At 46.9% G+C, this 25,743-nt stretch overlaps 1 protein-coding gene across 1 annotated transcript in view; it reads right to left on the reverse strand.

Moving 5' to 3' along the window:
- Window positions 1-10,764: 10,764 nt before the first annotated feature.
- ERP27 (endoplasmic reticulum protein 27) overlaps window positions 10,765-25,743 on the reverse strand; it is an 18,229-nt gene continuing 3,250 nt past the window's right edge. Inside the window, exons 3-6 of the mRNA XM_009894407.1 lie at window positions 21,928-22,041; window positions 18,855-18,980; window positions 11,526-11,723; window positions 10,765-10,803 (exon numbers count right to left, since the gene is read on the reverse strand). Of these exons, the coding sequence (XP_009892709.1) occupies window positions 10,765-10,803; window positions 11,526-11,723; window positions 18,855-18,980; window positions 21,928-22,041 (477 nt within the window). The remainder of the gene's footprint in view (window positions 10,804-11,525; window positions 11,724-18,854; window positions 18,981-21,927; window positions 22,042-25,743) is intronic.

The raw sequence follows: 25,743 nt of genomic DNA on the forward strand, positions 1-25,743 counted from the left end.
TGAAGCTGCTTTTTGCCCATCCCTGCCTGCCCGGTGGCTGCTGTCCTTCTTTCCTGAAGTCTGTGTGAGCTCCCTGAAAAGCTGCTGAGCCCCAGGAAGGGTTTCTCCTGTGCTGCTGTCCCACAGATACTCCTGCGGTGACATGAAACCCCACCACAGGAGTTGATGTCCAGCAGTTGCAGAGGAGAAAAGTGACTCAGGAGAGGAGGGAAAAGGGCACAGGGACTTTGTTGATAGCCACCAAGTTGGGATGACCACCGTAAGCTAACTCACACATATGTCTTTGAACTCGACTTGATTTCAGCAGGCTTTGATTTTGTTGTGAAATTGAGTTGCTAAATAGGAATGAAGTAATAAAATATCCTTGTGGGCCTGGACGGGAAGCAGAAGACATGGATTCCAGTTAACTAGCTAGATCTAAATCCCCTTATCAAGGTCTCCAAAGTATCAGAGGGAAAGGAGCTGTGAGCAGGACACGGAGGGCTGCACGCAGCAGCAGGGCCATTCCCCAAGTGAAGGTCAGCTGCATTCCCAGGGTGGAAGGAAGCAGGGCAAACCCAGCACCGACCTTGCGTTTACAGCAAATACAAAACTAGGTGAACGTACAGATCAGCAGCTCTGGGTGAGACAAGGATGTGAACACCAGCGACAGGGACCAGCTCGCCCACCCCAGCCTGCAGAACGGATGGGCCCGCGACCCTGCTCCAGCTGCAGGATGTGAGGGGACCTGCCCCACCTGTCATATTGCTGGTCCCCTGCGCCCCATCTCACCGATCACTCAAGCACCCCAGCTTCTCCCGCAAGACCTGTGTGTCTATGTGTCCTCCTGAGCATGCATTTCTGCTACCTGATCTGCTTTGCTGTCCAGAAACTGAATCAAAAGGCAGAGGGACACCCAGGGTGTACCTCCAGTCCTTTCCTGTCTTTTTAGGGTTGCTGATGATGATGGTGAAGTTAAGCCTATGACTGATGCTGGCTCCAGGGCTGGGGTCCCATCACTGCAGGGAGCCGCAGTGTAACACAGGAACAGCAGCCCTGGGCAGGAGAGGGGTCAGGCTCCTCACTCTGCACCTGCCCACCATGCTCAAACCATGGGGCTGAACAACAGCAGCTATTAAACACAGCCCGCAGGCAGCCTCAGCTCCCCTCATCCCACCCTGCTTCCTCTCCTCTCCATCCCTGCCCCACTTGGCCAGTGGGACACACCATGGCACCAGCCCCATCCCTTTTTCCAGGCTGGCTGTCCCCTCCACCACAGATATGGCACTGCCACCTCCCACCTGCTCCAGGCCCTGTTCGCCCCAGGGAAGAGCCTGCAGGAGGGTGCCATGGCCAGAGGAGCATCCCAGAGAGGGGCCCCAGCTGCTGGGCAGGGGGACTGTGCACAACCAAGCCCAAATGACGAAGCAAAGCAGATGCCAATAGCAGCTGCATAACCAACGAGGAAGCAAACTGAGGTCTTGATACCTTGGGGCTCATCTCAGGACCCTGGCATCTCCACTTCCCATTTGGGAGCGTTCTGGGACAGATAACCATGCCATTCCTCCCAGCCCCCTCCTCCTTGCTGTTAGTGGGAGCTTTTGGTGCTTTCATCAGTGACCTTGGGAACGGGCTCTATGGGAATTCGCTAAGTGGGTGGCGGGGCTGGGGAAGAAGCAGAGGAGGAGGGCGCTTGCCTGGAAATGGACCCTCCTCCCACACACGCCACCCATCCGTGGCATGTCTGTCTGTCACAGCGAAATTTGCAGAGACAGATTTAAGATATTAAACATAAACAAACCAACGCCAAGCCTTTGGCTGTTCGTCACGGCTAGAAATAGAAGCCAACCACTTCAGGGGCTTTGGGTTTGCGCGCTTGATGAATTCCCAGCACAAGGGCAGACGTTCAGCTAACCCCAGCCTCAACCAAAGTAAACACTCCTGCCTGGATTTTCAAGAAGGGGGCACGGAGGTGAGTCAGAGAACATCAGTGCCATTCAAGGCAATGGACAAGGAGCAGCTCCCAAGCAGCTCATCTTGGGGAGGCTGAGGGTCCCAGCAAGGATGTGAGGGCATGTTATGAGCAGGACCACAGTACCACTGGCATAATAAAGCTAATAATGCAGCTTTTGGGACTTTCCTCTGCCCAACACTGGTCTCACGAAACCAGTAAGCACCATAATACCTTAGAGACCACTGCCCTTCTGTCAGGTGTGTCTGAGCATTTGGAAGTGGGGGACAGGACAAACAGACACACAAACCTCATTTCCACAGGAACAGCCATAGAGATAATCCCACCCTATCACGTGAAATGCTGGTAAACCAGTTTCTCAGCTTCCAAATATCCTGGATACAGTTATCTTTATTATTAGAAGAAGGAGGGCTTTATTTTCCTAGGTCACAGAGCCAGACCTGTCAAGAAGGACTCCACGGAAATACCAGTTGCAGGACTCAGAGACCAAACAGAAATGGGTGGGTGAATAGGGCCTCCAGGGCAAGGCAGCTCATCCATTCCCTTGTGGTGCTAAAGTCTTGCTTCATCACCACCACTCTGATGGAGGGTGCCTGGTGGGTTCTCTTTGTTCTCCCTTTGTGGGGAATATTTGTTCTTTTTAAAAGGGAGCACATGCAATGTGGCAGGCACCTCCCCTTGGGACCAGCAGGGTTACGCTTGGGACAGAGCTGCCTCCAGAGAGTGGGGTGGGCAAAAAGAGAAATAAAATCATAGCAAGTGTCAGAAGGCCTGTCACTCACACAGAGACAGGGAGCCAGTGGGGACAAGGAGGGTACGGTTAGAGCCAGCCCTATCCTGGAGTCTGAGAGGGACCACGTGGAGTGGTTTGTACCCTTGAAAGTTTCCATGCTGCTGAACAGAAAGCAAGGCAGGAAGAAGAGACCCTGGTTTGGGATACTGAGGACAACCCCAATGGGATGATTCTTAGGTCACCCTACTCCTGCCTGCTTCTCTGTGGGAGGATTGCACCTTTCCAGAGCGCTTTGCATGTCTGTGCAATGGCAGTGAGTTATGAGGTCACAGGAGAGACACCAAAGACATTCTGTTTCCATCCTAGGGAATTACAAGATGGAAGCAGTTGGAGGACCCATTAACTGCCTGAGCATCCAGACTCCTGGATGACAACACATATATGGGAAAAGAAGGCTGGTGACCATACAAAAGTGATTGAACCTTTGATACAAATGTCGCTATCTCAGAAGCAGCCATAATCTGTTTACCTTTCACTTTAACAAACCCTTCCTTTCTGCAAATCTACTCTCTTGCCAAAACTAAAAAAGCAGGGACTCATTCACATTTCCCTCTAACCTGCCATAGATCTTTTCTTAATATGCAAAGATATCGTCTTAATAAAACATTTTAAATAAAATAATATTAAAATAATTATTTATCATTTTAAATAATATTAAAATCTTTGATATGCAAATATGATTTCTCAATAAAATATTTTCTTTACTGTCAGAATCTCAACAGGGGAGAAAGCCTGAAAATATTGCTACAAGATGGGGTCTGAAATCTAGGATGCCCAGGGATCCAAGAGAGCACTGCAACTGCATTGGGAAGGACACATGGAGCACATTCCTCATTGGCCTCCACAAGGATAAGGCAGTCGCTCCAGGAGGAAAGCTCTCACTGGCAAGGAGGGAGAGGTGGAGAGAGAAAGCAGTGATCCAGAACTGTTCAGCTTCACCTGTGCCAAACCAGAGCAACCAGACAAGGCAGCCGTTGATTAATGGTGAAAAACTGCAATTTCAACTTAAAAAATAGCCATTGGGAGTCACAGGGGGATGGAGGGTGAAGAGAAAGTATGGCCATGTGGCTAAAGCTTAGGAGATCTGCGTGCAAGAGATCTGGTTTCTCTCTCCAGCACTGCCCACAGACTTCCTCAACAACCTGGGGTAAGTTACTGTCTGTCTCTTCTGTTTCTCAGCCAAAGAACAGAAATAATTGGCCAAGGAAAATAAAATCTTGATTACAATGGGAAGTCATAAAATAGCCTAGGGTCAACACCCACACTGAATTCCAAAATGCCAAAGAACTCAGAGCACAACAGATTTATAATGGAACCATCACGCCTTTATTTTAAAACTCAGTCTTTTGGGCATACAGCCCTGTATTATTCAGTGGGTAAGAAAACAGATGAAGAGTTTCTCTTGGGGTGATTATTCCATTGATTCCAGTGATTAATAGCTAAAACCCAGGAAAACTGCAAGATCCTATCCTACTCCCCTGATAGCTGATTAGCAGGCTCAAGAACTTGACATTTCTTTGTAGTTGCCCATAGATCAAGGAACCAGAAGTGGACTGCACCAATACCAACTATGTCTTCTGGTACCTATGAAAGCAATGACATGCTATCTCAGTCCTGTCTGAGGAAGTTACGCATAGCAATACTACAAACGCCTCAGCTGCTAGACTCTTGCTAGCTGCAAGAAATAACGCTGGTGGTGTAGGTATTATACAAACCCCATGACATGGGTGACATAGAGTCACACTAGGCCCCTAACAAGATGATGAAATGTGGACTCTGTCCTAGGAAGAGAGTGAGGTGGGAGACCTGAAGGGTGTATAATACTCATAACACAGGGACAGGAAGAAACCTGGAGTGCACACACAGCTCACGAGTTTAGGCTGGAAAGTGGACGGGTCTGGCTTTTCACCCTGTACATGGATAGGAGGTGGGGAGTTCCAGGGGCTGCTGTGACGCACAGAGGATTCAAAGACTTGATCCCTGGTGAGCCTGTGGGGAGGAGAACACAGTACTGGTTGCAGCCGTGATACAGAAGGCAACTCTGCACAGCTGCCAGATGTGGAGGCCTGGGGCAGGCAGGGAGGCAGTTATCTATGGCCTTTTCCTCTAACCTTGAGAAATGTGCTGCTTTGCAGCTCATGGGACTAGCCTGCCTGGATTTGTAGGTACACTAGCAGAGAAGGGAGAAATTCAAAGGGGAGAACAAGTACTTCCTTCTTCAACGTGCATCTTGTGGCTTTGCAGGGTTTTCCACTGAGAATATTCCTCTGAAGTTTCTTTAGTGACTGAGCCAAAACGGGTCAAAGAGGTACTTGATTCGCAGCCCCAGAAAAAAACACTGCTATGTTCTCCTCTCCATCATTATCAGTTCCCTGTGCTACCCACCCAACACCTGCCCTCACTGACCCTTGCCAGTCCCTGGCCACACCACCCCGTGGACAAGTCCCTTCATCCTCCCAGATCAGCCTCTGGCTCTTCCCTGCCCTCCTCCTTCACGGTCCTGCAAACCACTTCCCCAGTCACATCCTTCAGACAACATCTCCCCCTCCTGTGTCAACTGCCCCCACCTTTTCACCAGCCCGTGGGCTACCGTTAGTGGTGCTGAGGGGAAGCCATCCTGTGTGGAGGTGCAGAGTGACTAAGCCCTGTGGTCTGTCCACCTGCAAGAGAGCGTTTGCTTCTACTATTGCTGCTCAGATTTATTGATTCAGCTTCCTTCTGGACAAACAGAGGTGTCAGACAGCTGTGCTCTTCCTCCTTTTATTATAAGGAGGACAACAGCTCCTGCCATATCTTACGCTAAATCTTCACTATCTCCTCCCCCTCCTGGGAACCCAGGCCCAGCTCAGTGCTGGGCTTCTGTGCATGAGATGGGGTCTTGACTTGAGCACCATAAAGTCAATCCTGTGACAGCTATTCTGGTATATAACAGAGAGATTTTCAAAATTTTTATTCGAAGTTGGCAGGGCCTGGGGCCTAGTACGGTCCTTAGAACAAAGGCAGGAGGTTCGGTCCTGCCTGGGTAGCAAGCCAGGCAGCCTTGCTGGGCTGGTAGTTATCCTCTGCATGCTTAAGGCACTGGGGCCACATGCCCTTGGAGGTGTCTCTTACCTTCATGCTGGCAGTCAGAGGCCTCTCAACATCTCCAAGTCACTGCTGAAAGCAGGAGCAATCCTGACCAGACTCACACACAAAGGCCAGGGCCCACTCCTCTTCTTCAGGGTAGGTGCAAGGTTTGTTGTGGTCCTTTTCCTGCCAACCAGACTCCCTGCAGCTCAGCAGCCACTCATGGCCAGACCCAACCCTCCATGTGCAATGGGACTGGAGTGACAAAGCTGAGGTGCAGAGATGTTCACGTTGAAAGTCTTGGTTCAACCTGCAGCAGATGGGAGCTAGTTCAGAGGTCTGATTCCCTTCCAGTCAGCAATGTTCAGACTTTTGTTTGGGCCCACACTACACAAAAGGAAGAAAGAAAATTCTGTGGTGAAGGACAAGAGTGAGCAGAGATGGCAACCCCAATGGTTGATGCACTGCATGTATCCTGTTAAACCCCCTCTTCCCCAAAAAGCATTGGTCAAGCCGATATTCAGTATGATTTACATGAAGATGGCACTGTATCAGCTGCTTGAAAAGAGGGGAATAAAAGCAGCAGACAGCTGAGCCTTGTCCTGTGGACCTCGGGACAAAAGAGCAGCAACTTTCAGCACCAACTCATCCCTCAGGTCTCTTGTTGCCCAGTGGCATCCCTAACCCTGAGCCAGACTCCTGAGGGATTTGTGTACCCAGGAGAGGTGCTGATGAAAGCTGAACACTGCATGGGGAAACACCCTGCCAACCAGTAGGAAATGCTGAGCAAAGGGCTGTAACATAAACCTCTGCATCCCCAGGGCGCTTGCAAGTACCAAAGGGAAATGCCCAAGAGAGCTGAATGGTGCCACTAGGACCTGGCAGCGGGTTTCTGCGTGGGTAGGGTATGTGGGAAATTGTATGTATTCCTTTTTGTTCCTCCCTAGGAAAGGTTGTGCTGCTTTCTTTGCAGTAAGGTAAAGTGGGAAGGTTTTCTGCAGAGACATCTGTGAGGAGCCTTGGCATCGCAGATGTTTCCAGTGTCACGCACCTCTGTGGTCCAGACCAAACCGTGTGAAGGGAACTGGCCTGCTGCATGGGTGTCTGAGGTTCATGTCTTGGCCCTATGAGGACACAACAGCTGCAGGAATTGGGCACGGCGACGTGACTCTTCCTCAGTACCAGAGGGAAACAAAACAGGACATGAATGAAGCTCTGGTTCTGCAAACAAGCCTGGGAGCAAAAGCAATGCCTCCGGTGTCTGTATTCGCTGCGTACACAGCTAATTATAGGGACAGCTTTTCAGGAGTTTCATTAAGTACACTGGGGAGTTTAGTTCCTTCTGCACCGTCCAGAGTTCTGCACCTAACCAACAACCTTGGGAGCCACAAGGCAGCCACAGGAAAAGCCTCCTCCTCCTCCAGCTGCTCTGCGGTACTCTCTGGGACTTGCACAGCACCGACAGGCCCAGAGTGCTGCACTCGGGATGCCCTGGGCACAGACTGCGGTGGTGGTGGAGCCAGGGGTCTGCCTTAATCCCTGTGCTCAAAGCATTCTGCAATGCAGCTTTGGTGGGCTTAGCCACTGCAATGGGCATCTGAGGTAGAAACCAGAGGCAGAATCTTGTGGAGGGACAATCCCTTGATTGTTGTTTTATTTTGGGTTTTGTCTCCCGTTGTGTTATCTCTGATTTAAATTTGTGTCATACTTGGGCCAGATGTTTTGGGCTGGCTGGGGGAAGCTGGGCTTGTTTTCAAGGGGAACTGACAGAGGGCAGGATGAGGAGGTTCCCTTTCCCCTCAGTATTGTGGAGATACCGTGGTGTGAGACACCCTGCTCTTCAGCAGCGCCTGAACTCAAGGGACATTCAAAATAGCTAAGATAGCAGCTGAGCCTGCCTGACAGCAAAGTGAGGCTGTGGAGGCGTGTGAGAGCTGCCGTCTTTACCCCAGGGAACAAGCAAATTGGGTTGCACTGTGGAAGATGCAACTTTGCATTCATCCTTGGTGAGAAAAGATTTGAACGCCTCCAGAAGCAGAATACTACAAAGACCTGGAAGTTCAGCAAGGGGACTAATGTTTTTGTGTTTCTCCCCTTGAACTGCTGCATGTGGCATAAAATAAATAAATGTTCCTTAGAGGTGAGGACTGGGTCCCAGGAGTAGAAAGCTGTAGAGCGTGACAGAGTCTGGGATGAGACTCTGTGGCTCCTCAGTGCTTCGGAAGGGCTGATCCCTGTGCTCACATCCTCACACAGCCGCAGGGTCAGAGACAACTGATCCTCCTCCACCATGCCCCTCTCACAGGGTACAAGCAGGCCTGGTGAGCCACATGCATTGCACAGGGAACTCCAGCACCAAAGTCGAGGCTTCATTCAAGCTCTTCCAGTCCAGCACTGCAACCTCGGCCCACATCCAGAGGCTGAGCCACCAGCCAAAAGCAGCAGTACCTTCTGACACCTTAGACCCTTCCCCTCCCTTTGAGGCTCTGCCTCCTGCTCCCAGCATCTTTGATGTGCTTCTGCAGCCCCTCTTCAATTGCCACTAGACACATGCTCATTCAAGAGGTCATCTGGTGCAGACAGTTCTCTTCCCTACTGATGGTGAGGGTGTGCTTTGCTCTACTCACCAACAGCATCTCCTGGGTAAGCTCACCAAGCAGGAGAGAGACTGCAGCACAGCCACGCGATACTACCAGGCAAGGTCCCCCATGCCAAGGAGTGCCGCCAAGAAGAAGTCTTCACTTGCAGCTCCAGAACTAGCATGTGAATCCAATGCAGCAAACACAGCGGCAGGTATGTGACCCATCCTGAACAGTCTCATGCTTCGGAGAAAAAGGCACTTAAGAAGTCTGCAGAGATGGCTCACTCCAGCTGTTATATGAACACTACACTTATGGGCCAAACCTTATGACCTTGTAGGCTCCAGCTGACGACATCTCCATGTCTGGGACCACATGCTAGTGGCAGAACATCATTGTGAAATGGATGCTCAGAAGAGAGGACACCCAAGTAAAACAGTTTTACAGGCTGAGAGCAGGTGCCTCCACTTTTGCCAGCCTAAATAAAGAAATATGCAGCACATAATGCCCCAAACTCACCCCTTCCTTGACATCCTCAGTGTTATTATCTAGTTGTGTCCAGAAGCAATACCACAGGTTCTCACAGGCCACATGCCAACCAGAAGTTAGGGAGCACTCAGCTGGGACAAGGGAGAACTGAACAGACAGAGGTGGTTTGGCTCTTTCTCCTCTCCTCCCTCTTTTCCTGCTCTTTTCTGAACTGCCTCATTTAGGAAACACTTCTGGGCCATGGCGATGGCCATGGAGCTTCTGAGATTCCATATTGCTCGCTGCCCTGCCTCTTAGGGGAGAGGTCCCTATGCAGGAAGAAAGTTTCACGGCCTTGCCAACGCAAGGCACAATCCTGAATACTGTTTTGGTCATATCAGTTTTCCCTGATAATGTGCAGCAATTTTGATTCCCCATACCAACTGTTACAGCACTGAGCTTGCTTTAGGTAAGCGGAGGAGAAGGGAGGGTAGAGCACTAAAGGAGATAAGTCCAGCTGTATGGGAGACAGAGCCTTAGGGAGATGAAAGACATCAGCTTGATCCACGTATAGAAGTTAAGAGCTAACGGAGGGCTGGCACTTGTCTCTCTATTGTACCGAGAGCCTCCTTTCTCTGGCCCTCATCATGGTGGCTGGCAGTTACTTTGCATCCCTTCCAGCTCCTGACTTCTCCCTCTGTGGTGGAGAGCTGTGTTTGCCTCATTCCCAAGAACAACTTCTTTCTATTCCCAGTTCTTTGCCTTGGGCTAATCTCTGAGAAAGGGCTGAGGTTTTGCAGCTTTATGCCTCTTAGGGTCCCTGTCCCAAGCCAAGTCTCTTAAGCCCTGAGAGACAATGCAGTCACTGTTTGACAGGAGCATCCATACTTCATGCCAAAGGATGCTGAGCCAAGTATGAGGCAAGCCTACTGCATGCATCTGCTACAGCAGAACAGAGATGGCTCATACATCCTTCCTGAGAAGTCCCCATCCCCTGTACACCAGCACTGGGACCTCTGAGGAGTGTCCGAGGTCAATATACAGACATTAACCTTTCTCTCCAATGTGGCATGGAGATATCCCCTATCTTGCAATGTGACTTTCTACTGCACTTCTGCCACAGCTTTCATTCCTCTTAGCCTCAATCTGCATCTTAGGCTCATTCACTTTTGCTGTACCAGCTCAGACCTACTGTACCCAGTGCTGTACTGATCCCAAACCTCCACAGAAATCTCTCATCCTGGTAAAAATATCTGTTGATGATGGGTCCGGTTCCACGAGGAATGATTCTTAGCAACCGATCCGACTGACCAGGCATTGCAAGCCTGGTTAAATTCAGAGAAAGGAGATTTTTGAGCTTACTCACTCAGCAATACACAGGCTTTGTCCTTAAGTGAAAGACACAGGGAGTGGGAAATCATGTATTTGCATAAAAATTCAGGCTATACACTTTCTGCTTTATTTAGTAAAATAAATGGAAAAGTTCATAAGATGACAAGCAACCAATCTGTTCCTAATGTCAGGAGAGGCTGTGGATCCCAGCATGGCACCAAAAGCAAAGAGAATGAGGGAAACAGATCTCTGGGAACTACAAGCTTTATCTCTGATATTGCCATTTTGCCGTATCACCCTTTGCTCCAACAGAGGTGGCGTGGAAGGACAGAGTGTAGGGCAACACCAGAGTTCCTGGAGTACTGAGAAGAGAGAGACGGAGCCAACAAATGAAAAGGGAGAAGATATTCCTAGAGGGGACAGACAGCATATATGTACATAGCATGGAGATGGAAATCTGTGACTGACTTGGCCTCTTAATCCTACTATCCCAGGAATTCCTGTGCTGCAGGGAACTCTTCATACACCAGAAACGGGTGACTCTGGGCACAGTCATCCTGTTGGCTGAGAAAGAATCAGAGTTCCTCATTCTTCTCCTCAGGTTCGTCTTCTTTCTGAAACACATTAGAGGCATGAAATCAGTTTTGATGCTGCCCTGTTTCTTAGCATAGCGATAAAAGGAAATAAACCAACTTAAATGCCTCCCTCTCCTGTCTGTGCCACTGCGCTGCCTATCCTATTTCAGTTGCACGACACCGGGTCCTGACACACAAAGCCTCTGTGCTATAGGAAGATGAGCTTTGACAGAGAGAGAACTCTTAAGACTGAATGAACATGGAGATTAAATTGTCCCTCTCCCAGCAGAGACCTCTGGTAGAGTCCTGAGCCCTTGTCTGTGTACTCTGTTCTGTGGCCTTCTTGATAGATTTCCTTCCTATCCATGCCACTGTCTCTCTGATCCTCTCTTATGTGCTGCCATCCACCACCACCATCCTCAGTGTCCAAAAGCACCCTTTGCTGTCTCCCCAGCTGCTGTTCCCAGAAAAGAGATGCTTCACCGAGACCTTCATACAGTTGCAGAGGCCAGTGAAGTCTTCTTGCTGTAGACTAGAAGACTGTAGACAATGAAGAAACAGATTCTGCAAAGACATCCATCTCTGCTCTGCTCTAGATCTAATGCTTTTCTGATATTTGGGTGCAAATGAAAACGAAAGAAGAGGTCGCAGGGGCAGGGAGTTCAAGGAACTGAAGTTATCTTCTTCAAGAGCCTTGTGAGAAACAGCATCGACCTACCAGATCCCTGCTTCCTGTAGACTGTACAGGAGTCCCCCTTTACCTTCTGCATTCTTTGTAAGAAACGATTACAGAAGTCTTGTACACGCTCAACGGAGACTTCATCCAGAGTCAACACATCCTGCTCCTCATCTGGTGCATGAAATAAAGCCAGAGCTGGCAGCTGGGACTTCTTCAGTTTGAAGAATGACACTACTCGTTCATTGCTCTTCAAATTGCTGTCTAACAGGATAAAGAGAATCTGTGATGGAAATAGGAGAGGAAACGTGAGCAAAACAGAAACTGAGAGAAAACAGAACCCTAAACACCGATCATATGAAGATTAACAGTGATATTTTTATAAAGAGTTAGGGAAAACCTATCATAATTTGTTAGGACAACACTTTCCTCTGCCACCATCTAACTGCTCCATGCAGTACATTTTTCTGTATTTTATCAAGCCCAAACTTGCACTACCAAACAAAATGTCTCCTTTCACCTTCTTTAAAAATATATCTACAGTTTGGCAGGAAGGCAGTCTCCACTTCTATTCTCTTAATAGATGAGGAAACATGATGTCTTTTATCCTAGTGGCACATGTAAAAGAAGCTAACTCCTCTACCTGCATGTTATTTGCATCAATGCTTACATCCATGCAAGACCTAGAGTGGCAGAGTAAAAAGGTGTTTCGCTGTGTGGAGAATCAAACTTAATTGCAAGAATGTGGGAGTGAAGTATAGGGCAGCAGGAGCCTGCAAGGATAAGAACATGAGAGTACCAAACACAAACAACATATTTAAGTGAGTTGCAGTGAACAGAAATGAAGATGGAGTCATTCAGAAAACAGTTGTTGGCAAGACACCAATATCCATACAGCCCAGCTCAGCGGAGGGTTGTTCAGACCTGGGGAGAGAAGCCCAACAATGAATAAGTCAGGATGAGAACGACCTACAGTTTTCTGGGCTCCCAAATAGTCTTGGAGAGCAAGATCAAGCCAAGGATTAAAATTCTGCCGGGATGATTCAATAGTACGGATTTACCAGAACTGGTGACTAACTCCATGTTTTTATTTTAAGAGCAAGTTTCAACTGAGATCTTACAGGTGCAGTAGGAATTGGCAAAAATGTAAAATTTTGGAATCGGAAAGATTATAATAAAATACACAGTTATCTCAAAATCTTTGTTAAATCATCTGTTAAATACAAACATTATGTATACATTTTATAAAAGAAAATAAATGCAGCAATTGAACAATTTAAACAGTGACCTGATTAAATAGAATCCCTTGGCAGGTCACATCCAAGTCAATGAAACCAACATCCAGCCAACACGCATCATTTTATCTTTTCTTTATCCTGTGTATTCTACTGGGCCTAGCATATTCAATGTACCTATGGACATGGATATGACTTAACTTACACAAGAAAAAAGAAGAGTTTAAAAAAGAGAAGTAATGCAATGTGAAGACGATGTGCCCAGTTCCCAGGCTGTGACTCATGTTTTTCTTTCTTTTCAATCAAGAACACTCAAGTTAGTTCAAAACTTTTTTTTCTCCAAAAATAAACTTGGTAAATCTCAAATTCTTTACTTTATTAAATTTATGTTCTATAAAAAAGCAAATATATCTGGAAACTTTCCTAGGCAACAGCCTATGGGAAGGAGGGGTAGTTAGGCTAGTGTAAGGTTTAATTGCAGTTAATCACTGCGATACAGAAACAGAAACAGCACTTTCACTGGATATGTGATATTTATCACTTGCAATTTCTCTTCCAAAAGTCATCTGTGTCCCAAGGGCAGCAGGCTAGTGAGCAGGAAGATTGTGGGGAACTTCTCCCAGAGTGCTAAATTCACCCTTTTGCAGGATAAAACACCGAGCTAGAGAAGGGTCACAAATCTAAGGGTCACAGGTCTACAGACCTGATCTAAGAGACTTTCAGCTGGAGCAGCAATACTTATGTTTTAGGGCTCTCCTTCCAATTACCAAGCTGGAAACAGAGGCCAGTTTGCAGGGAAGCACTTTCAGAGGGTTGGTACAGGAGAGAGTATCACGTTTTTACCAGTTCATTCACCAGCTTTTGGTTTTCTCTATGAAAGACTGACTACACAACAATGTTTTCTTAATCAAATGTTAAACAAGACGCTAATAATAATAATAAAAAAAGCATTTAGAATACCTAGGTTGTTAAAAGTTGTCACTTTCTAGACAAAATCTCCTCCACCTTTAAAAAAGAGGAATAGCATTTTTAAATGGTAATATAAATAAATGTTAGTCAACATTCTTCAATTTGTCAAGCTTCCAGCCTTTGTTAAAAACTCCAAAACTAAAAAGCTGTACATATTTTATCCACGAATACAAAGAACAGAGAATGAAAGAATGAAAAAGTTGGGGTTTGGAGCTCCAAACACCTTCTTCCTTACAGAAGAAAATGAAAACACACAAACAACTGGCTCCTCAGCTAGAAAGGCTGAGATATCATCATTCACAGTTCCTGACTTGGATCTCTCTAATGACTCCCATTTGGCTCACAGAGTTACAGGGTGCCAAAGTACAGCAAAAGTTTCCTTCCCCTTTTATATTCCAAAAATACAGGAGAGAAGGCAATTGCATTTGTCCACTGTCTCTCAAAAGAAGACACCTAAGTGCCTATTACGTGCATTTTAGAATGACACATTCTTGGTAGGTGCTGTGATGTGGGATGAATCCTCCTTCAGCAAAAGGACAGGTCATGCATCCTATGCTGGATGTGCTCCAGGGGTCCTGCCAAGGCCTGTGTGGCCTCAAAGTCACACCTGTGAGGCTGTCTGTAAGGTGGTACTGAGGCCACAAGCACTGGAAGCCTGGTCTCCTCAGCAGCTGGAAACCAAGCAGGTTTCTCAATGGGATCACTTCCATGATAGATGCCACCTGGTGGAACTGGCATTTTCTCATGAGGAATTTATTTTGCTCAGAGATTCCCAGCCAGCTCTAATCATAAAGAACGAATGCAGTGACCATGGAAAATTATACTGACCATAAGACAAGATATACCTTGCCTAATTTCTGCCATCTAGATCTTAAGTCTTTTCTGAGCCGGTCATCTAGACAACGTCTACAATAAATGGTACAATAAATGGCATTTGATTCCACTTATTTTACAAGGGGAGGAAGGACTTATCTGTCCTCTAGCAATGCTGAAAAGAGCCTAAAACCTTAGCTCAGACAACTTACCAAAGCTATAATTCACCAAAACAAATCCCAGTTATGATGCCAGTTCTCACATCACTGCTAGAAATGAGGTAGTTCCATCCAAAACAGAAAGTTCATTTTCTATTTTATACTATGCTGTACGATAACTGTTTATTTCATTCTGAAATGATTCCCGTGAAATTGTTTCATTTTGTGGCAATCTTCTTGCCTGTGTTTAGAGGTCTGCAGCTAGAGGCAATGAAGGATCTACTGCACAGATGAGGAACTCCCGACACAAATTGTCCCCTCCACACATGATACTCCAAGAACACAGAACACAGTGTGGTATCATCTGTGTACTGTCACCTGCAATAAGCTCTCTTTCAGAAAATTTTATACACTGGTGCCGTCCTGGTGTCTCGACAACTTGATTCCTAGCCCAGTGCTTTTAGAACATCGAGTTCCCAGTAAATACTAAGATATGGGATGATGTTATTGCCCAAGGAATTAAAGTTAATAGAAAATAGTACTGCAATGGTAGAAACCAATTTGATGTTGCTTAGTTTTTCCTCTAAGGAAGACAAACAGGAAGGATGACCAAGCCTCATATTCAGCGTTTGACTTCGAATTTCATGGAGCTGCAACCTTCATTCTTTAAGAGACTGTATAAGCAAAAAGATCAAATTCTGAATTTTGAGTAATTTCTTACATAGCTTACATAGTACATCAAAGCAAAATGAAAACATGAGTCATGAATTTAAAAAAAAAAAAAAAGCAAGCTACAAAACCAATTTTGTTGTAGGTATCTGTTAAGTGATGTAGATGACCCATATTTACAGTGTCCCCTATTTATGGCTAAAAGAGGTATCTCTGTTATCTATCTCAGTTCTGGAGACATTGATGTCTGACAAGAAAAACAAAAAGTGTATGAATGACTGTCTGCAAGAAAAAGGGCACCATCCTTTCCTTTCCATGGAAGAACTCCTGAAGGACTCTCAGGAGTTTCTCAGAACCAATTTCTAAATTGGCCTACATATAAATTAAAAGCAACTTTGCCAACATCTCTACCCAAACCATTTTGACATTGTAAACCAGTTATATCAGTTGCAGCAAAAGCTGCTTTTGTTACTCCCAACATCACCTTGTTGAAACTTATTGAAACATGAGGTACACCAGCTGTAATTGTCATGTTTTACTCTGATACTGTGGAAAGAAAACTGAAGATGCTGATGCTAGTTTGGCTTAGCAGTGCAAATCTTGACACTCCCTTTCCAGTAGAAAGCCTGGACTCTTGGCAGTACTTTCTCAAGTAAGCACATATTTGATTGCAGTGGGATCCTTCCAAGAAGACTGGTGGATTCACTCCTGCAGCTGCAGTGCTCTGAGCTCTGCCTGTTCACTTTTATCCACCCACAATTGTTTCTCAAAGTCTGCTAGAAAAGTACCATATTTCTTCTTATTCTTGTCAGCTCTCGCTGGCTTAACATCATCTAACATTTGCACTTTCCTCTCCAGCACTTTATAGCCCCCAGGTTCCACGATAAAATATAGAGGAATCTAGACTGCCTTCAGACACTCGCTGCTGCTTAGGGTGCAGTTCCAGCTGCGTTCAAACAATGCTCCTCACCATACAGCCTCATGGACCCTCCAACTGAAAATCTCTGCTTCCTCTCAGGCAAAAATGAAAAGATCATAAACCAGAGATGAAGGGACCATAATCCAGACACTGGCAGCTGAATCACCTTCTCATGACCTTCTCATGAATGGTTGGACTCGATGATCTTAAGGGTCTTTTCCAACCTAAATGATTCTATGATTCTATGATTTTCTTCAGTCTTTGGGGTCAGTCACTCAGCAGCAGCAGTTCCTCTTCATCTCTCTGTCAATCCAAGCAACAAGTTTCTCTTCTCCCTCCACCTGGTGATGACAATGACAAGGACTCATCTTCCCTCAGAGCACAGCAGAGATGTGTGAAAGGATGACTACACCTTCTGCTTGGGAACCCTCTTGAGGCTCTGTTTATGTCCTGCACTGGCAGTGTGGAGAAGAGGCAATGCACACTGAGTCTCCCCACTCTGTTCCAGCACTCTGCAGTCATCGTGAAGCAGTGGATGCAGTGGTACATGCTCCCAGGGAGCCCAAACACCTCTTTCCACTGCACAGCAAAGATTCATTGCTCAAACCACTGACAGCACTAACCCCACAGCACAAAAAAGCCTTTCATCACCAGCCCACAGGCTATGAATTATTCACTGGTAATCCTGAATAAAATTCAAGTCAAGAATCTTGCATTTATTCACAGACAATCTGCAAGCCGTAAAAAAGGCAAAATCTACTCAATACTTTACATGTTTTGAAGTAAACCTTAGTTAACTTGGTAGTCCTGACAACCAATAACTCCCCTTAGGAAAACGAGCCAGCCGAGATTTCCATGGTATTGTGCAGTGGCTGCTTCTGACATCCAAACTAATTCATGTCTTTCTACATGACAGAGCAATGGAGTCAAACCTAAGCGGGCATATCGCTCTGCTTACTCCTTAGTACCCAGATCTAAGATGCAAAGAGAGGGATCCTAGCTCTCCCTTACTGCTCTATAAAAGGGCAGTCCAAATCACAATTTACTCCTCACAGTGCCACTCCTTTGGGAAAAACAACTTATGAGACTCTAAGTCCCTTTATTTACGTGTCCTGCAGTACCACGGCAGTAAAGTGGAAAAAAATTAGTCAAATCCCACATCTTTAATCTCTGTATTTTACTCTGGCAAACTTCTAGACTGATTCGGTGGGAAACTTGCCTGCACAAATAATAAAAAAAAAAAGTTGGATTTGGCTTGCTGGCTATTCATAAATTATCTGGACTTCAGTACAACATTTTATCCAACGTTTTGTGAAGTATTTCTAGGAAAATTATTCCTATTTGCTCTGATCTAGGCATGTTGCATGAAGAGAAAACTAGTTGCAGCTGCATCAGAAGCAAAGGATAGTGATGCTAAACAGCAATGTGCTGTGTTCTGAGAGTTAGCTGCTTGGGGGAGACCTGTGTCAGACTTTGCTGCTCGTGGAGGACAGTGATAACGGTGTCACTATAACACACATCTCACATGAGATGGCTGGAATTTTTCAGATAAATAAGTTTTCTTTTATCATTATGTGTTCATCAAAGCAAAACACTTTTGAAGAGACCTTTTGACTTTGATGCAAGGCTTCTGGACTGCTCTCTTGCCAACGGGTGGAACAGATGGCAAGGTCGAAAGTTGTCCTGTCATAAACAAGCCTCAAGACTTTTGAGGGTGCAGGATTCCAAGGTGTCACCTCCATTTGAAGATGAGGATATATTTGATATTTAATCTGCCCCTTCAGTACCACGAACAGATGCATGCAGATGTTCTTGTTCTCAAACCCCAACTCTTTCCAGCTCCGCTGTTCTCCTGGGAAGATCTTTTCCACTGCCCCTCTGCTCAGCCTTCCCCTCTGATGTGATCTTCTGTCCCCTCCCATCTGCTATTCTCCCTTGCCCCAAATGCCTTCCTGTTGATCCCAATCCTCTGTTGCTTGCCAGTTCCTTCCTCTGTTCCCTGGACACAAATTCCCCTGTAATCCAGCTGCTGGCAGAGAAGCAGGCATGGGAAGGTTTACTGTCTGGGGAAATCTGCCCACAGAGGGGTGGGAACCAGGCAAAATTTCTCTGAAAGACCCCATCTATCCCATCACCTTAGTGTGGGAAATCCGACAAACCCATTTGCAACTCCTTTAAAATAGCTATTTCCCCAGGATCCAACCAGAAGGCTAAGGGTTAAGAAGCACCACAACATTAATTGCTGTCTGGTCACTTATATAATGCTCCTTGGCATCTTGCGGGCTGTATATACAAAATCACCTCTCACCCCAGTGGAATGCAACCATCACCAGACTGAAGTGCGGCAGCTGTTTGTCATCTCTCAGCGCAAAGGAACAAAACTGGACCAGAAGCAAGGAGGTACATAATGTCCCACTGAGGGAGCAAAGGAGCAGGATACAGAGGATATTTTCCCCACAAGGAGGCAAACTGGCAAAAGGTGAACAGATCCAACCCCTCCACTTAATTATCCAGCTAATCCTCTTTTCCTGCCACTTGGCCTTTGCTCCCCTAATGCACAGAGAAGATTATGTCCTCCCTATCCATGGAAGCAATCACTGTTCTCCTATTTTTCTCCCTAATGGCTCCCCTTCCTCTCTGTTTGGACTTACCTTCCCCTTGAAGAGCTCCGCTGCCGCACGATATTTGCGCATTCGCTCGGGGTGCTTCGGGGACATCTTGTCTGTGATCAGGAGGAGGTGAAGCTGGAGCGAACTCTGCATCACACCTATCGCTGTCTGCCAAAAACACGGCCAGTGCAGACAGGGAGAGAAACACACAGACAAGGAGACTGAGAACATACAATCTGCATTGAATGCACTGCCAGAGGGACATCAGCCCTCATGTCTCGGCTGAGATTTCTTTGCAAATCAGCCTCACAAGCAGGACAGCTATCTTTAAAGCAGGGGGCATCCAATCTGGGTTCTTTGTGGAAGCGCTTAACCTCCTGGCTTTGCTTATTCCTGAGACAAGAGTCTGAAGACCACAAGGGTTCATCACCTGCCTTAGGATAGCCGGTGACTAGGCAGGTGACTGCCTGGATACAGCAAACTGAAGTCTAGAGGGACAAGGAAGGCCTGGAAACGCTGAACCTCAGGGTGCCCTGAATTGCTGAGATCCAGCACCCAGATGAAATAGGAGCAAGAAAGTGGGAAGGATTTGAGGTGTTAGGGTTGGTGTCTCCTCTTGTTTCCTTTCTTTAGCATTAGGCTGTGTGTAGGATGGGGATGAGTCCAGAGTTCCAGCAACCCCAGTGCCTGGACATCCCAGAGTGCTGAGGGTTAAAATTGCCTCTGCAGTCCTGCAGTGGAAGAAGACCTGGCTGTCCCTGTCCCCTGAGCAAGGGCCAAGCAGGCAGCACACACTGGCCCCTCTGTGAGGAGACGGGGCTGGCGCTGCCCAAGAAGCCGCCGCACCATCTCCCAGCTCTCACTCACTCACTCACTCGTCATCTCACTTCTCCTCCTGCCCGCTTCCTGCAGCCTCTCCCTCAAACCAAACAGCAGCCGGGCCAGACCTGCTGCCTCCCCTCTGCCACTGAAACCACCGCGGTGCAGACTGGGCAGCTCCCTGCCAGCGGGAGAAGAAAGTTTCCACACGCTCCAGGAGTAATACGGAAGGGGTCAGGGAGTGCACATCGGTGAGGGCCACGCACTGCAAAGCATCTAATTTTTTGGCAGCCGGGACTCTGCCTTCAGCCTGATGTTTATCAGACATTTTCTATCCCTTCACTTCTCCGGTGGTGAGCAGATGGGGCAGAGGAGAGTAGAGGGGATGCAAACCATGGCTGGAGAGCATTAGAAGACCTCATGGGGGAGGATGGGGCTGAAGGTGAGGATGAAGCCAGCCAGCGCCGAAGCTGGACTGACAGCAGGCAGGGCTGTAACCACGGTTCCTCCGGCAGCTCCACACAAAGATATGCCTGTCCACGCAACCTTGTGCAAGAGCAATCGGCAGAGCTCATCAACACGGCTGGGTCACATCTGACTCTCCTGGAAAGCACACAGGGGTAAGCGCTGCCTAAAAATGCCTGAAGTATGTAGGCGAAACAGTAAGGGCCCCAGGATGGGGAGGAAAACTCTTGGCAGCGCTCCACATGATCCGGGTGACCCCAGCCTCTGCAGCATTCTGAGATGTAAACAGCATATGCACTGGGAATAAATATTTACGAAAAACCAAGCTACCTTAGAGGAGCTGGGAGGGCTTCCGGCCAGGGACTACAGGAGGCACTGTTAATTGCAGCACCTTGATTGGACTCCAGAGCATCAGGGAAAAAAAAATGGAACAACATGTGTACTGCCAGTCAGGGTGGAGGGGACCGGCTGAACAGCTCAGGACTTTTCGGTCAGGGAGACAGCCTCGGTGCCGAACAGGATGCCATGGAGCGAAAGCCCAAAGCACCAGCAGAAACACATGAAGAAAGTGACACGATCTAATTAATTGCCAAAAGATGCAGTGGAGGCTCCAAAGGTTCTGAAGACATGGACATTTATAAAGATAACAAGAACATCCCTGCTGATGTGACTTGGGGTGTTCTCAAAGGACTGTAAAGACAGCAGGGCAGGATAGAGCTTTTCCATCCCCAGAAATATTCTGTGATTTTGAAATATTTTTTTCACATCACTTATCAAGATGAAAAAACAAATCCACTTTTTTTTTTTTTTTTTTTTTAAAGAAAACCCCCAAACTTCTACAGTATTTCATTCTGGAAACAAAATGTTGCACTTCCAAAACAAAATGCCCTCTCAACTGGCAGGCTGCACCTGAACTGGGGAATATGGCAGCCCTCTTAGCTGATCCTTGGCATCGATTTGAAAAGGTATAGCTTTGAAACAGGTTGGGCCATTCTCATTTGATTAAATTCAGCCTGGTCATCATCTCTGCAGTTATTCAGAATTCCACAAAAGATCCCATGAGCAATGATAAAGTCTAAGCCTTGCGGCCATCTGAGCTCTAAGACCTAGAAAATGAGCCCAGTGAGCTGCTGAGATTCCAGGGGAGCCTAAATCCTTGGTGACACTCTATAGGGGATAGTCATTGGGACCCAGTGACTGCCAGTCAGGTGGGCGAGCTAATGAAAATGGCCAACATGGAAGCATCCTATTTGTCTAATTGTTATTGTTGTTGTTGTTGAACTGATGAATTCTGGAGTAAGGTATGGAGGGGATGGGAATTTTTTTTCTTGGGAAGTTTCCAACCGGCTCTTGAATATGCTTTCAAATAGCCAGGCTTATGTCAAGTCCTATGTGCTGGGTGATAGAGAAAAGCCTGCCTTCTCAGAGTAGATCACTCGAGCTTCCATGTTTCTCACAGCTTCTCAGCCAAAGAGGGGGGAACCACAGGGTCTGCAGGTATGGCACAACATCACGAATGCCCATGGGAGGAAGCAGCACTGCCATCAGGAGTGGTAAGAAATGGAACTCCCTGCCCATCAACACCCCAAATTTATTGGAAGTGTAAAGGAACTGCCATGCCCCCATTCTTCTCCCCACACCACTCGCACGCTCCAGTGCAGCATCTGCTTCCACTCCCCGTATGGAGTAGCAGCAAAGAGTTTGTGGCCTCCCCAACCCCATCCACACTGTTGCCACAGCACTTGCATACATCTGGGCATGCAAACTCTTGTGCCAGAGGACACCCATGTGCCAAGTGCCCGGGTGAGGACTGCGGGGAGCTGGTAATTACCACAGGGTTGTAGTCTGTCACCAGGCGGAGCTCATTCATCCGAATGAAACGAGTCATCTTCTCAGCATCAACATCTTTGCTGTTCATATCCAGATCCCTCCGGTCATTGTCTACCTGAAGACATGCAAAGACACCTACAGTCACAGCTGTCCTCTCCTCTCAGCACCTTCTCCAGAGGCGCTGATGGTAGTCACTCATGGAGACACCCAGCCCTTGGGACACCTCCTTCCTCTCATCCCCAGCACGTAATCCTCACTTCTGGAGGACCAGAACCATTAGACCTACAGAGAGCAGCCTGCACTTCCAGATAAGGATGTTCCACACTCCTTCAGTCTCCTAAGGACAAGGCAAAAACTCATGAGATAACAGAAATCACTCAGGACTCCAGACATCCCTACAGTATCAGCTCCTGATGCACTGGAGACAGGGAGGATTAGCTGATAAACTATTCTAGGCATTGTGGGGAGAGATCATTACATAGCCTAACTCCTCGCATCGATTTTGGCTTTACATCTCTTTTTTAAATCTTCATCTGCTTATTCTGTTTCTTCTACAAGTAATAAACATTGGCATAGGACTGTATGGATTTCCTGGAAACATTGTGTAAGCAGGAAATCTCTCCAATAAAAAGAGCATTTTTTTTCCAGTACAGCAGAGAAAAAAAAAGGAAAAAAAAAGAAAAAAAAATCAAGCCCAGCACATTTTAGCTTTAGAGGAAAATCCATCCTGCCACATATCTCCCCACACTCAACCCCCTCACCCAAACGATGTGATTTTATTGAGGTTTGCTTGACCTGGTAAACAGAGAAAAAGCAGGCAACCATTGAATGATAGCTAAAGCACCCAAAGGGGCAGAGTTGCTGTGCAGTACCACCGCAGGACGTGATTGAGTTGGGCCATGGGGACACTGGGTTTCGACATGCAATAGGATCAAAGTTTGAGATTTGAAGGCCTTTGATTGTTGAATGAGGTTCTTGGGGCTGAGGAAAGGTCCACGTGCACAACCCAGATTTTATTCTCTGCATCTGTACAACCTCTGAAAGAGCTTGTGTTACTTTTTCCAGTGGTGTGCAGACATCTGAAGACCTTTTTGCTGTTCTGTGGTCATTGCCAAGGTCTTTGATCTTGTAGGGGGCCACAGCACCCTGTGTGGCAATCCAAACCGGCGTTTTCCAGACTGTGCAGCCTGATTCCTCTCACAGATTTGCTCCTGTGTAATATGAAAGGGCAGCTCTACTCAAGTAAATGGGATCAGGGCAGTGCAACACCTGGCCGGGTGAGATCAGGCAGGCCTTAGGAACCAATCTAAAGCACCTCGGACTCCACAGAAAGTCTTTTCTTGACTTTCATGGGCTTCTAGAAACACCTGATATCCATTTTGGGATAACGATATCCTAAAGCTGCGCTCAACTTTTATGATTTCAAGAAAATAAGGCTGGAAAATATTCTGCATCTAATAGTTGAAGTTCTGATCAAAATGTCTTCATCACTCCATGTAATTAGCTTATTAGCATCTGTTAATTATGTTCTTTTTAGGTCTGTCAGGCCAGATTCCTCACTAGAATAAATCCATTTCCCTCTGCTATATGCAAAGAAGACTCACCAGTTGACAGCAGCCCCTCCTACTACTGTAATTATCTTTAAAACGTCTAAGCATTATATGTGTTTCATACTCTGCAAAAGCAAAGAAAAAATGCATTTATGCCTCTGATTCACTGCTATCCTGGTCACGCATCTTTGTATTCTTCAAATGGGTATTTGATTCCAAGTTCCTGTCTCAGTTCTTTTTTCTTTTCCTTTTTATCTCTGACCCCTTACTCCTACACAGTATTCAGCACAGAATAAATGGAAAAATCATGTCTGAACAACTTAATTTAAGAAAAACTGACAATTAGACAAGTGAATTGTCAACCACATTTGAACCTGACTAGTGTATTAGTTTCTTGGTTGGCTTTTATTTTTTCCTATTAAACAAGAGTTCAGCTGCAAAAACTGGACTGTGAACAAAGAATATTCAAAATAATCCAAATTCCAACAATCCAGACAGTTTCTTTTATCAAACACCCTCCCAATGCAGTCATCCTCACTATCTGCCACAGCACAAAAAACAAAGGATCTTTTCAACATTTTTGGAAGAAATCCACCATGACTAAGAACCAAAACTGAGATGGGTGTTGCTTCAGATTGCAACATCTGCACATAGCAAATAAAAGGTTAAATAAAAGGACCTGCCTACCTATTGCTCACTCTTAGATCACTGTCTTTGAGTTATTTGGATAATGCCAGCAGTAAACATGGTGCAGGAAATGACGAGAAAGAAAAGGGAACAAACTGGCTTTCTCCAACCTTCGTACAACCTGTATCTAGAGCTTGGCCAAGCTGCCACATTTAGTTTCCCTAGTACACATAGCACGTCCCTGTGCTGCCCCCTCCACCCCACGTGCTTAGTGACACAACACTTCATAGGCTTTTAGGACATCTTGTGCTAGGGCCCCTCTCCTCCTCAGACGCGCCTCTCTCTCCAGTTTTCAAGTGTCCCGCTTGTGTGAGAAGGGGCAACATGAGGAAATTGATATAGCCAGTAGAATACTTGCTTTTAGCTTTTGTTGGTACTCTTGAAGCAAGTACACGGCCCTGCCCCATGTCATCTCCTTAAATTTCAGCACACAGCTTCAAATTCAGTGGGCCACCAGCACTTGGAGCTGGAGTCAGCTAAGATTTGATCTTGCACAGCATCCATCCCTAAGAAACTGCAAAGTAACATTTTTAATGGGCGCATGCCCAACGCATATTTAGGGAATAACTCTACAAACCACAATGCAGGAGACAGAAAAGAGTGTCTAGGGTTTCTTTTGGTGGCAGAGCATCTATAACTGCAGAGACCCAGTCTAGATCTGGTTGCAGTCACGATGGAAAAGTTGTGCACCCAGGGAGACAGCTTTGCCTGCCTGAAGTGACACTTGGCAAGATTTGATATCAAGCTTGCTGTGTTGATCCATTGTAACGTGTCCTCTAGATGCTTTTCCTGTGTCTCAGGAGCTTTTCCAAAACCACAGAAACCCCATCCAAGTAACATTGAGCTCCAGGCAGGTCACTCAGAAACACAGACATCGTTATCATAGAATCAGAATCATAGAATGGTTTAGGTTGGAAGGGACCTTAAAAATCATCTAGTTCCAATCCCCCTGCCACCGGCAGGGGTACCTCCCACTAGACCAGGCTGCTCAAAGCCCCCTTCTTTGCAAAGCACTGGGGGCTGGACCAGACCCACAGGACATCTTAAAATGGAGAATCTTACCAGGTGTAATACGTGTTGCACGTTTTAGCGATGGGCACTCCGCAAGTGAAAAGTAAAAGACCTCTTTGGGGCAGGAAGCTCTACAGATGTGCTTTTTAGGTGGGCAGGCAGAGTCACTGTCAATGATAAATCCTTTTTTTTTTTTTTTTTTGGCTTGCTCTAAGGTGAGATGAGCAGCTTTAACCTTCTTTATCACTACTGCCAGGAGGTTTCATTTCTTCTGTGCCGTGGTGGTGGGTAGTTTTTAAGCAGTTGCCCTAGCACCTCTCTCACCAAAAACCAGTGGGCAGGGGAACCCCTAAACGTTAATTTTATAGACACAGCCTTTTTGCATGGCATGGTGTTTCCCGGGTGGGGGAGATGCTCGACGGCAGCCCCGCGTCCCTCCCCCGCCTCCTCCGGCCACGGCAGCGGCGGCGCCGTGGGGTGCCCCCCCACCCCGTCCTCACCCCCCGAGTCGTTCCCACGCCGCGGGCCCACGCACCCTGCGGAAGGGCGTGATGGTGTTGGCCGCCACG

This window comes from Charadrius vociferus, unplaced genomic scaffold (genome assembly GCF_000708025.1).
Source record: "Charadrius vociferus isolate BGI_N301 unplaced genomic scaffold, ASM70802v2 scaffold871, whole genome shotgun sequence".
Classification (NCBI taxonomy): domain Eukaryota; kingdom Metazoa; phylum Chordata; class Aves; order Charadriiformes; family Charadriidae; genus Charadrius; species Charadrius vociferus.